The 13,403-nt window shown below is 37.8% G+C and overlaps 2 protein-coding genes across 2 annotated transcripts in view; one reads left to right on the forward strand and one right to left on the reverse strand.

The window, feature by feature from the left end:
* Positions 1-13,403, reverse strand: part of Trappc3l (trafficking protein particle complex subunit 3L) — a 45,433-nt gene that overhangs the window by 4,672 nt on the left and 27,358 nt on the right. The gene's annotated exons all lie outside the window — the stretch shown is intronic.
* Positions 1,576-7,231, forward strand: Calhm5 (calcium homeostasis modulator family member 5). The gene is made up of 2 exons (XM_069986948.1): positions 1,576-2,146; positions 5,370-7,231. The coding sequence occupies exons 1-2, from the start codon at positions 1,598-1,600 to the stop codon at positions 5,757-5,759; spliced, it is 939 nt and encodes a 312-aa protein (XP_069843049.1). The 5' UTR covers positions 1,576-1,597; the 3' UTR covers positions 5,760-7,231.

Consider the following 13,403-nt stretch of genomic DNA (forward strand, 5'->3'; position numbering starts at 1 on the left):
GTATCTGTCACATTAATATTAGCAAAACTAAGGTCCTGAAGGAGAGGGGATCTCAGACACCTATGCCCCAACAGGGAAGTCCTGGCTAGAGCCAAGTAAGCTTTGGATGGATGACAGCTATGGAAGGAGAATCATATTATTGTAGACAAACAGATCTCTGAGAAGGAGTAAGGGATATTGGTATGAGAAACAAAACTGAGACATAAAGTAATTTTCAAAAACGGTGTTTTATAGCACTTGAATTTTACAAGGGAGAGATGGAAGAAATCTTGGAATCTATTTCTTTTGAACGTCTACTTTTCAAATGAGCAAGCTTTTCTGTTTCAGAAAAAGCAAAAAGGATACAGCCAAGATTGTAGTATAACTTAGTTCCTTGGCTCAGAGTCCAAGGCAATTTCTTTTCACAAAACACACAGGTCTGTAGTTAATTAATAAAAACGTGTCAACTTGACGTGTTGTCATCTTTCAAACGTCTTAATTAACTAATGTTTTAAATTAAGAGCAGCATGAAAAAGAAGTGAAAGCAATTTTCTTTAGTCATAGTGTAAAACCATAAGAAGTTCTTTGATCATTCATTCAGAACATATTGGGCCTACCAAATGCCTTGTGCAATGTGAGTTCACTATCCCTTTGCAAAACAGTTGCTGACGGGACATTCACTCTATGTTTGATACCATGTTTAGTACCAGAATACATGAATTAGTATGTATTAGCTAACTCATGAGTTAGCATTTGAAAAGCTGACAAGGTGGGGGTAGAGATGAGAAGCATTGTAAGTACTAGGAATATGACATGAAATATCACAATGAGGTTCAAAAAAGTTGTACCTCTATCAACTTGTGAGCAGTGGGGAGCTCTAAAGCTGGGAATGGGTTATGCAGAATCATGTATATTTTAAACCTCTGTGGCAATGTGGAGGATGGATTTTACTATTGTAGGTACAGGGGGCATGCAGCTAGAGGGAGAGTTACTAATGAAGAAGTTACTACACTGGCCCAGAAAAGAAAAATGACAGCTCCTGTTTTTCTTCAAAATTCCAATTGTCTTTAAAACCCTCACATATAAATTTAAAACATCCTAATTTGTAAAATAAGGTGGAAATCTTTTCATTCAAACCTCTTTCAGAAGACATAAGATAAATCCCTGTCTTCTAAATTGTAAGTCACATAACAAGAGAATAAATGATCTTGAAAGTCTGAATGTGGAGATTTGATTTGGTTCCCAACTGATTGAAACCCATTTCTGCTAGTGTTGATTCTTTCCACTGGAAAATTTCTAACCTCTTTGCATGAGAATTTCTTTGTCTTTTAATCCAAGGGACATGGAAATAATATTTAAAGGAGTCCATGCACTTTGAATGTATTCTACTTCTGTGTTTAGGCAGCCAGTTCACGGCCCAGCATCCACCAGTAGGAGGCATTATCTGAACACTGTTGGGAAACACGCATTCCTAGGGAATGACATTGTTTCCTTATCTGGCTGAATTCAGCCAGAGAAGGAGGACTGTTGTTTCTAATGAAGAAAGAACTCCACCCTCACCCAGCCACAGCCACAGCTGCAGTGTCAATAGCAAGAGCAGCATTTCCCCTCTTTGTGTATGTCCAACATGGAAGCTTTTCAAAGCATTTTAAAGTTCTTTCTGAATCAAAAAACTGCTATTGGCTACAGCTTCATGGCTTTGCTGACCTTGGGAGGTGAACGCCTCTTCTCACTGGTGGCTTTCAAATGCCCCTGTAGCACTGAAAATATGGCCTATGGGTTGGTTTTCCTTTTTGCTCCTGCCTGGGTGTTACTGATCCTTGGATTCTTTCTCAACAACAAGGCATGGAAACTCTTCACAGGTTGTTGTGTCAATCCCAGGAAAATCTTCCCCAGGGGCCACAACTGCCGCTTCTTCTATGTCCTAGGACAGATCACTCTGAGTTCTTTGGTGGCTCCAGTGATGTGGCTTTCTGTGGCTTTGCTTAATGGGACGTTTTATGAATGTGCCATGAGCGGGACGAAAAATTCCAGACTTCTGGAACTGATTTGTCACGGCAAACCCAAAGAATGCTGGGAAGAGCTATACAAAGTATCCTGTGGCAAAACTAGCATGCTACCCATGGACAATGAAGAAGTGAAACTGTCTCTTCAAGCCCAGTCTCAGGTAAGAAGAAACTCATCTTTTTTCTTTCTCTCTCTCTCATAAACATGAATTGAAAGTATTCTCTCTGCTCTCTTGTTCGGGGAGGAGTCTAAAGCTTGCCCGGATAATTAAACTAGATGGAAATTGGAATCTGATACAGTGCTAAGACAATCTCAGGAAAAGCTTTTTAAAAGCTGGATGGCTTCGTAAAATTGCTGGTTGGATTCTATCTTTTCCATTTTTGAAAAGCAAACATCCTCTGGGTTATGCATATGTAAATACTTTAGTACTTTAAAACAATCTCTCTAGGTTGACTTTGTAAATAATGCATAACAGCCAATTCTAAACTGTGTGTTAATGGAGGGGCTGTAATTAAGAATTACTGCCTTCTATCAATTATTTATTTTCAAACTGGTTTCTCAGAGAAACACAAACATATTATTAAAATGTGTCTGAGCCATCTGATCTACTACTTTTGTTGCCTGTAACATAATTGCCACAAAGATTCCCTTGAATGGTTTCCCGCAATTGCTGTTTCTGTGTATAAATAATATTGACAAACTTGAGAAGCATTTCCCATCTAAAGAAGGACTTAGTAGTCTTAAATAACTTTCAGTGAAAAGCAACCATATTCACTAGGGAGATGATGTATTTTACTCTTTGTGCTGTACAGCTAAAGAACTTCTTATGTTACTTTAGAAACTCACATTTTGAGAGACAGTTTTATTTAGAGGAGAAAACTTAAGCTTCACTTAACTAACACAAGGATATCTTAGTCAGTCATCTCCTCAGGTACATGACCAGAAATCCAGATGCATAGACCTTATGAATAGTGGGAATTGTATTCTCCAAATCAAAACAAGCAGTGGAGAGTGAAGAACTTCAAAATTTGTCAGAAATAATACTCATTTTAGAAAAAAAATGCATTGAAAATAGCGTATGTACTTAAATATAATTTTTCAATAAGATCTGCTTTTACACACATCAAGCAAAGTCTGTTCTTAGGATCAATCATATATTCCAAAATAATAGACAGCAAAGTCACATTTTCTTTATAAACTGATAAGCCAAAAATTGTCCCCAAGCAAAATCTTTTGCTTTTTGTATAAAATACATTTTGATAAAAACCTGCCGAGCTCCTAAAAGTCTTCCTTCTTTTGTTGAAGGAAGGTAATAATTACAAATGTTATGACAGAACACAGGAATTACGGTTTATGTCCTCAGGCACCAGGCTCCATTCAGTCAGTGCCAGGTTCACACTTAGCACTGGGTAAGCTTTTCTTATGTAAACACAGGCACATCCTGTCATAGCCAAGACTGGGTACAATGACCTGTTGACTTTTAAGCAGGATGAAAAGGACCTGAGGCTGATTTCTATGGGAGGATACCTGAAAGATGTGGATGAAGGCTGATGTAGCAATAGCAGATGCTGACCATAAGGTTCACATGGCAGGAGGCAGTGTATAGTCCAGACCAATAATTGGGCATGTGGGTGGGGGTGGAAAAGTGCATTCATCCATGGGTGGGGCCTGGCAACAAGAAATCCAGCTAAATGACTCTACTCTTAAGGAAGACAGAAGGGAACAGTGGAAAAAGCTCAGTGTTAGAGTTAGCTGGCTTTGGGTTTGAACGCTGATACTGCCATCCCTGAGCTAGTGACCTACAGCTAGAGCTCTAGTTGTCTCATTGTGAGGGATAATAACACCTACCTTAGAGAATTGTTGAGAGATTTAAAGAGATGAAAGTGGACATAAAGATTCTAGAACATCATAATGTCCTAAGTTGAGGAGAAAACTACCAGGAATGCTCTGGAGATTGAAGTGGAAGCATCCCATGCAATCTAATTAGACTGTGTATATTGTGAATTTGAGGAAGGAGAAGGTTCCACACTCAGATAAGAGCAGGTCAATGCTGACTTCATGAAAAAGGGGAAAGATGACCCAAAGCTGATCAAATAGTTTCAGACTCAGCTAGTTAGCTCAGGTACTGAGGGAGGTAAGGTGGCCTACTTGTAGAGAAAGAGAAATGATGAGCCCAGGAAAATTTCACGATTTTCCAAAATACCTCTATGATGTGCAACCCCCATTTTATACCTGAAGAAAGCCTGAGAGGTACAGACAACATCCACAATGAGGGGAAATCTAGGATTTAAACCCAAGTAATGTCAATCCAAAGTTGGCCTATATGTAAAAGGTGAGACTCTGATCACCTCATGAATGAGACAGAACGTGAAAATCACTGATCTAAAGCTAATTTGGGATTCTGTAATGGTCTTGGTGGGTTTAGTAACAAATTGATGTTTCAAATGATCCATCTGCTAATAGGTCATTGAACTAAATATCAAGAGATACTTTTGAGGAAATCTGTTAGTTGTCTAAATATTAAATTAATTCTAATTATGGAAAATAGAATTTAAATACTGAAATTTAGAAGCTATCTTGAGTGATGTGGCTTTTGTTTCTAAATAATTTTTAAAAATCAGCAGGACCATAGCTATTCAACAGGGAGTTTGCTTTTATTTTAATGACCAAACTTGAGAAGAAATAATCCCCAAGATCAAGAATGGCTATTTTTTTTTCCTCAGCATTTAGACAGTATTTGTTTTTTTTACAATTTCAGCCTCCTTATTATATCATGTCTGTCTCTCTTCAATATGGATAATAAATAACCATTCTGCTGCTCTGCAGATAGTCACATGAAATTATATATTTTAATTTATTATGTATTATATTTATAAACATACTTATACATATTATATTTATTATAGATATGTAGTGAGAGATGATAGATTATATATATATATATATATATATATATATATATATATATATATATATATATATATATATATATATATACCTAAAAATACCTGGCTAATAAACTGGTAATTCCTTCAAAAGCCACAATTACTCCTGCACAGAGGTTTTTCCTCTAAAAGCTAATACCATTTGTGAGCTTTATCCAATACTTTAATAATCTATACTTTTTATTCTTTTCTATTCACTAGCCTTCTGGTTATTTTACATAGCAATAATCTTGGTTAGGTGACTAGGTATAAGGCCAATCTGAACTCTATTTTGACTGTTAAAAAGTGTTGAAAAGTTTAAGGTGATTTTCAGTGACCTATGGTAAGAACTTGTATTAATTTAGTTAGACATATTCTAATAATGCTACCTCTGTGGTAGAACTGCCCTTGTGTTGTCATTCTGCTTTTACATGCCCTCAATCTCTCTCTCTTCCTAAGATTCTAGGATGGATCCTGATTTGTTCAGCATCCTTCTTCTCCCTGCTCACCACTTGTTATGCACGCTGTCGGTCTAATGTGAGCTATTTACAGTTAAGCTTTTGGAAGACATATGCACAAAAGGAGAAAGAGCAATTGGAAAATACATTTTTGGACTATGCCAACAAACTGAGTGACAGGAATCTGAAATGCTTTTTTGAAAACAAGAGACCAGATGTCTTTCCCATGCCCACTTTTGCTGCCTGGGAAGCTGCTTCAGAGTTGCATTCTTTCCACCCAAGTCGGCAACACTACAGCACCCTCCACAGGGTGGTGGAAGATGGCTTGGCTCCTTGCTCCCAGGACGATGAGACAGCAATGGTCCTTGTTGGTTCGGCCCACAATCTATAGCTCATCATCACTGACTCGAAGTGTCCAGAAGTATACTATTCTGACAGCTTCCTTCTGCATCAATAACAAGCTTGTATTGCCAGATTTGGGAAACTGATTTGAAGCTACCAAGTACAATGCCAGGATGGGCTCAAATTGATGTAAAGTGGTAACAGACTCTTACGTTGGTAGAGGATTGGGTTCTGTGGGCCCACACATTGCTCCAAGTTCTAAGATTTTAAAATTCAGCATATAGACTTTTGCAAGGGGTCTCTGTAAATATTGGTCATGGTATCTGGGGTAGAAGTAGTGGATTGTGAGGGAACAAGATAGCCAACAAGGACTGTAACTGTATTTAACATAGTAGGAATAATTGTATAATTCTGTTCTACTGCCTTTCAATATGCATGAATTGGTTCCTTCCATTTGAAAATCATTACCTTAGAATCTGAAGATCTCAGTTCTGAAAAACAAACAATTGCAAGAGTATGATATCTATAGTTTTCCACATGTATGCAGTGCTGCATCATGACTTTTGTAGACCCAGTCACATTTGACTTCACAGACCAAAATGATAATTATATTTGTATATAGATCTATACATACTTATATGACTACATGATGATAAAGACAAATACCTGAATATTATATATTAAAACACATTCCTTGGGGCTGGGCAGATGGCTCAGTGGTAGAGTGCATGCCTTGCATGCATGAGACCTTGGGTTCAATTCCTCAGCATCACATAAGCAGAAAAAACCAGAAGTGGCACTGTGGCTCAAGTGGTAGAGTGCTAGTGTTGAGCTGAAGAGCTAAGGGACAGTGCCCAGGCCCAGAGTTCAAGCCCCATGAACGACAGGAAAAAAAAACCCACATTCCTTGAACTGAAAGTTCATTTCTTTTCTTTTTTAATGTATTTTTATTGCTACTGCAAGATGATATACAGAAGGGCTATAGTCAGGTAATGAGTACATATCTTTTTGTAGTATCACCCCTTCCCTCGTTTTCTCCCAGTTTTTTCCCTCCTGTCCCTCTCCCACAAATTGTACAGTTAATTTTTAACACAGTGCCTAGTGAGAATCACTGCTGCATTTGTTCATCTTTGTCCCACCCTTGCTGTGTATCCCCTCCCCCTTTCCCTCCTAAAGACAGATAAACTAACAAACAGGACAAAAGATAAAGAAAACTAAAACAGTAACAAAGGAAAAAAACTCTCATTTCCATTTCTTGGAGTTCATTTCAATTAACATCCTTTTATATGATCTTAAGCACATAGTTACTGGCCCTTTGTAATCCTCTCCTAAGAATATCCTCTTTTGGTCTCACTGTGTGAATGTCTAGAGAGCTATAAAATTTATCATGTCCAAGTGTATTTTTTTGTCTTTTACCATCCTGTGTGTTTACTTGTAGATTTATAGACACAATCTAGTTACCACAAATGAGGGAAACAATGCAATCTATTTCTTTGAGTCTGCTTACTTCACTTATTTTTTCCAAGCCTTTGTATTTCCTTACAAATGTTACAATATCATTCTTTCTAATAGAAGAGTAGAATTCAATTATATATATGTATATATATACATATATCAATATATAACAATATTTTCTTAAACCATTTGTCCACTGGATTGATTCTATATCTTAGCTATGGTAAACAATACTGCAATGAACATGCTTGTGTTGGTAGCTTTAGCATGGCCTGATTTGGAATGCAAAATCAGGATAAATGCCCAGGAGTGGAGTTGCTGGGCTATAGGGAAGCTCTATGTTTAGTCTTTTGAGGAACCTTTACATTGCTTTCCAGAGTGGCTGAACAAGTTTACATTCCCACCAACAGTGATTTTAAAATTAAAAACACTCTGTGGACTAATGTTATATGGGTTGTAGGCTTGAGGATCCAGAAACTATGAGTGTATTTTAGTCTGTTTGGGCTACTATAACAAAATACCATAGAGTGAGTGGTTTATAAGTAATATAAACTGATGTTTTACTCTTTAGAAGTTGCAATTTGGTAATCAGGTTGCCAGCACGGTCAGGGTTGAGGTTGTCCCTCAAGTTGCTGACTCTTCACTGTTTCCCCATATGGTGTCAAGACAAGTAAAGTCACTAGGGTATCTTTTTAAGGACATTAATTCTGTACCTTCTAATCTTACTACAATAGGGGTTAGGCTTCAATATATAAATTGAGGAGAAGGGAGAGCACACAAGCATAGAGAGTGTTGTGGAGTAAATCAGCCATGATTGAAGATATGGGGTTGCTACTCAGAGTAGTACCAGAAAAAATTGTTTTACAGTTTTCCATTTATTAGGAATGTGAACTTGGATTCTACCATGTAATATATATCCGTGTGTGTGTGTGTGTGTGTGTGTGTGTGTGTGTGTGTGTGTGTGTGTGTGTGTGTGTGTGTAAATTTCCCTGAAGTCTTTGAGTGGAATTGTACTTAAGGAAAGGGAGGTATGTTTTAGGCTGTGAGTACACTTATATCACTAGTGTGATAGTTAGAGAAAGCTGGATATTAGCCTTCTACTACCATGAAACATGATGCCAAACTGAAAGGAAATCCTCATAGGTCTAAGACCAACAATCTGTGGAGTTGTGACTGATCAGAAATCTGTTTTGTTTTCATGCCCATTCCTGGCACAGTGCCTCTGAAACCCTTGGAATTTCCATGCTGTATCTTTTTGTGTGCTAATGAGGTGTCCAGTGTTTCCTGGGTAGTCTGAGGATGAGGACTGATTTGTCAGAGGAACTAACCATGTGACTAAAGAGGTGAAATCTTTAACCTTACCCTCATCCCTCTGATAAGTTGGAGAAAACCCACATTTGCATTCCTGGTGGTTAGTTTTTACTGTTGCATGTGAGTGCAGAAAGGTGTGTATTATATCCTTCAGGTATTAGAGGTTTGGTGTTAGTTATGTATGTGAGAAAGAGAGAGAAAGAGAGAAGGGAGATAGGCGTGAAAAGGGCAGAGATGTCAGAATAGAGAGGTGAAACTCAAAAACACAAACCTTATTGCTTCCTAACTTGGAGCTTGCCTGCCCTAAAGAGTCTGCTAAGCTTGAAAAAGCCACCTGGGAACCAGGGGTCCACATGCATCTTTTGGCTAGTGGAAATCTGAATCAGCAGTTCTACAAAAGTAGCTTAACAGGAGGAAGCTGAAGATTGAGGAGTCAGCTCTGGGGCCTGCTGCTGTCACCCGAGCCCCAGAGGCTTTCTACAATTAAGAAGCTTACTCATGACTGGGATGCCTCATTCAAGAATCTCCAAACTGCCTAGTAACAAGCCAGCAGCCCGGGGTACTTTTTCTGTAGCTCAGTAAGTAGAAGAGGGGTTCATCCTCTTACTCTGGAACACGTGGCTTTGGGATGAGTCATGTATTCATCCTGACTTTTGCTCCCCATCCCTGTAGAAGAGTACTTTACTCAGAAGGGAAACAAGTTCAAGAAACCTTATCTGTCTTATGAACTGTCTTGGAGGAAATAGGTGAAGATAAAGGAAGCAAACTGCATCTGCTCTTGGGTGTCCAAAGGGAACAGGCAAGGAGACAAGCCGGTCTTAGGAGACTTCAGAGGTATAGACAATTTGTTGTCTTAGGTTAGGGTCCCTAAAAGCAATACCTCACATGTGAAACTGTGTGTAAGTGATTTCCTAAAAAGTAATGTGCTCAAAAGAAGCCTCTTAGCAGAATAGACACAAGAAAATGAGGTTTCAGATGAATATTAGTCTAATCAATATCATAGAAAATTCTGGGCCATGAGCCTTGACCTCAATCTAAAGTGAATGGTAGGGCTTCTTATGTGGCTTTGAGTTATTTCAGAACTAAAAAGGGTGAGGCCTAGATGATTCTAAGCAAGACATAGTCAGTAGCCCAATGGTAACCCTCCAGAGAAGGTTACACACACATTGGGTATCAGCACCTTGAAATGAGATATCTGGGGATGTTTTAGAAGACATCCACTGAAGTCTGCAATTGCAATTCTTCCTCAAGTCGATACTTGAAGTATATGGAAGACATTACAGTCAATCCATGCCCAGGATGACTTCTTTTTTAAACTTCTAACTTTCTCAGAAGTCAAAGAACAACCAACCCAGGCATCTTGTCTTGTTCTACTATTGCTCTATTACACAACAGCAAAGGATTGGAAAGTGTTCTTTGAACAAATTTGGTACGTTCCCATACAAGGAAAACATCAAAGGACATTAAAATATGTCCCATAAATTTATATAAAATTTTAATATGCTATTTTTCTGCAAGGCTCTAACTTTTTCCTCAAGGTCACCTAATAAATTTAGAAGTCTTAGAACTCATTCAGTTTATTCACAAACAATGGAAACGGAGGGGGGAAAATGACTGGCCAATGTTACAAAAAATAAGGTTTGGTAGACACATCATTAAATATATTACACATTTAGTAATGTATTATAAAGTATATATGTATCTAAATGTATTTTAAAATATGCATGTGGTTTTCTAGTTGGAACACTTGAAGCGCCACTAGAATTATTAAATTGAACAGGAAAATGGTGGCATTATTAATTTCAAATATGGTGCAGTACTTAAAATCCTGATGATTAATTTCTATAAAAATTAGCTGTGTGGAAGGCTGCATTCTGCTACCCGGTGAACTCATCAGTAGCAGAAAACTCCTATGTATTCTAACATGGCATAATTCAGATATTTCAGCTAATACTTTGTGTTAGATCGCTTTCAGTCACTAGAACAAATACCTGAAATAAATTGACTCATTAGGGAATAAGATTTATCTTGGCTCACAGTTTTTGAAGTTTGAACCTATGATAAACTGGTCCCATTTCTCTGTGGCAAAATAGTTTGCCATGGTGAAATCACATGGAAAAACAAAGCCATGTATGACCAGGAAGTAAAAACAATTGAAAAGAACAGGGCTTTAGAGCTATTTCTCTCTTTGAGGGCATGCCCCAATGACCTAAAGACCTCCCACTGTGCTCCAACTCTTTCTGTGACTATGTTCCAATAGCACCAAACTGGAGACCAAGCTTTTCATGAGCCCTGAAGAATCACCAAAGATCTAAAGAATGGCATAACTGTTTTTCTACGTAGACTTTAATGGCTCTGCATTCTCTAAGATAGGTTTCTAATATTCTAATATTTCTAATATTGCCCCATTTTTTCTCCTTTTGGAAGGCAGAGGATAGTATATTTCATGGGTAGAACTTGAATCTGTCTCTTTTTATACATCCAACCCATTAAGTGAGGCCCAGATAAGACAATGTTGTAAATCTCAGAAAATAAAGGTTAGACAACCTGGAGTCTTCATGTCCAAAGACAAGAGTATATGGGTGACACAATTCTAAGAGAAGGAGAATGAGAAGAATAGGAAAAGAATATAAGAGAGGGAGAAGAGAGAGACACATATGTATATACAGAGAAAGGAGAGAAAGAGAGAAAGAAAGACAGAACCTCACAAATGTATCCTTCACCTGTCTTTTTGTTATATCTAAGTCCTCAGTGAATTGGATGGGCCCCATTCACATTAGGTGAGGGTGGATCTTCCTTATTCAGTGCACTGATTCAAATAACAAGCACTTTAGAACCTTCCTTGCAGACAGATCCTGAAATGAAGGCTTACCATCCACCTAAGTATCCTATAATCTAATTATATCAATGCCCCAGATTAACTATTACACATTGTAAATTAAATATATCTGAATTGGTCGAATTGAGAGACAAAGGAATATTCTCCATACTTTGAATCTGGACTTAATAAACCAATTAAAAACATGACAGAATATAAAATTTGATGTTTAGTATTTAAGTTTATCCCTGGCAAAATGTGATGGTCAATAATCTAGCCACCATGTAAGAAGTCTAATTATCTAGAATCCTCCAAGTCACGAAGATATCTAAGGTTCTCAAGTAGAGAAAGAGAGGAGGGAGTGGGAGTAGGGAAGTAAGGAGGGAGAGTCAGAGTGAAATCCTTATGTGGCAGACACAGGAGTGGAGAGTCCCTTTTGGAAATTCAGAACACAATACACGGAGAGTAGAAAAGTAGGAAGCCCAGCCAACAGCTAGAACAAAAGGCTCCAAATCCAAAGCTCTACTTAAATATGCATGCCAGCTCTACTGATGCTGTTGGCTTAGTAGAGAAGTCACCACTGTGTCCCGCCCTGCCCTGTCTCATCCCCCCCCCTTTCTCCTTCCCCCCTCTCTCTTTCTCATCTTATCTGAATTTCTGACCCAAGGAATCATGAGCTAAAATAAGTATTTAAGCCACTAAATGTAGAGGGTTAAGTATTGTCTGAAGTAATAGACAACATACATACAAAAAAAGAATCAAAATTCATAGAAAGAGAAAAATAACAGGCAATTATATTTATAGAGAGATTTATACAAAGCTTATCTCTATACATAGGCTTTTCCTAAATGTTTTATTCCTCTTTAGATTTCAGTTGGCAGTGTATCTTTTATAGATTAGTTGAATAAATGCTAAATTCAGTCATAAATGCTACCTTCAAAACAGTTCCAGCAAAAAAAAACTTGAGAAGTATTTTTAATAAACTTTTAAATCTTTGTTTGAAAGGAGCACAGTGCTGTGGGCTAGATTCCATTTAAAGTGAACATATCATTGGGAGGAGTAATACATTAAATTATTATTTGCCATTAATATAGAGAACCAAATTAGAAAAGGGGAGGTTACATAAAAGACCTGGAGTAAGCTGGAAACAAATGGTTCTTTGAGTCTTATATCTCAAAGTGTTGCCTTAAGAACACCAGCATCAGCATCATGAGGAAGTTGGTTGGAAATGCACAGAACTCCACCCCCGACATGCTGGATCAAGTCTGCAGGTTTAGAAGACCTTAGCCAACTCCTAACCACTTGGACAGTGGTTCTCAAATTTAGTACATATTAAAATCATTAGGATGACTTATTAAAATGTAGATTGCTGAATTGCATCTTTAGAGTGTCTTGTCGGATTTAATAGTTGTGGAGTGAGGCAAGTAAATCTGACTTTCTAGTGAGTTCTCAGCTGATACAGAAGTCCTTGGTCCAGTAGGAATGGGGGCTCTAAAAAACGTAAAGCAGGCAATTTGGGTGAAGGTAGACTAGAAGAAATTCAGAATGGGCTGGGAAGGTAGCTCAGTGGTAGAGCGCTTGCCTTGCATGCATGAAGCCCTGGGTTCAATTCCTCAGCACCACATAAGCAGAAAAAAAAAAAAAGCCAGAAGTGGCACTGTGGCTCAAGTGGTAGAGTGCTAGCCTTGAGCTGAAGAGCTGAGGGACAGAACCCAGGCCCAGAGTTCAGGCCCCACGACCGGACCCCCCCCCAAAAAAAAAAAGAAAAAGAAAAAGAAATTCAGAATTTGCCCTAGATATACTGTGTCAAACATTTTTTGTTTTTATTCTTGTATCAATTTGTCTAAGAACCTGGGTATTCTTCCATTTGTGCAAGGATCACTTTTGTCTATTAGGATCGTTTTAAGTTTATCTCACATAAATTTTGCAGGTTTATTGTGAACATTATTTGTGTGTCACTGTTTTTCTTCTTCCCAGTTCTTTTTCTAAGTGATTGGTATCCCAGTACATGAAAAGTTCCTGTTTTATATCTATTTTGAATCAATTTATATCTTGTTTTATATGAAATTTATAGCTCCCTACTGACCTTTTTATTGTTTGTAGAACTTT

This window comes from Dipodomys merriami, unplaced genomic scaffold (genome assembly GCF_024711535.1).
Source record: "Dipodomys merriami isolate MVZ:Mamm:240054 unplaced genomic scaffold, mDipMer1.0.p SCAF_335, whole genome shotgun sequence".
Classification (NCBI taxonomy): Eukaryota; Metazoa; Chordata; class Mammalia; order Rodentia; family Heteromyidae; genus Dipodomys; species Dipodomys merriami.

Coding starts and splice junctions, on each gene's coding strand:
- Calhm5 (XM_069986948.1), top strand. CDS start 1,598: ATGTCCAACATGGAAGCTTTTCAAAGCATTTTAAAGTTCTTTCTGAAT. Junction 2,147..5,369: donor CTCTTCAAGCCCAGTCTCAG/GTAAGAAGAAAC, acceptor TCTCTTCCTAAG/ATTCTAGGATGGATCCTGAT.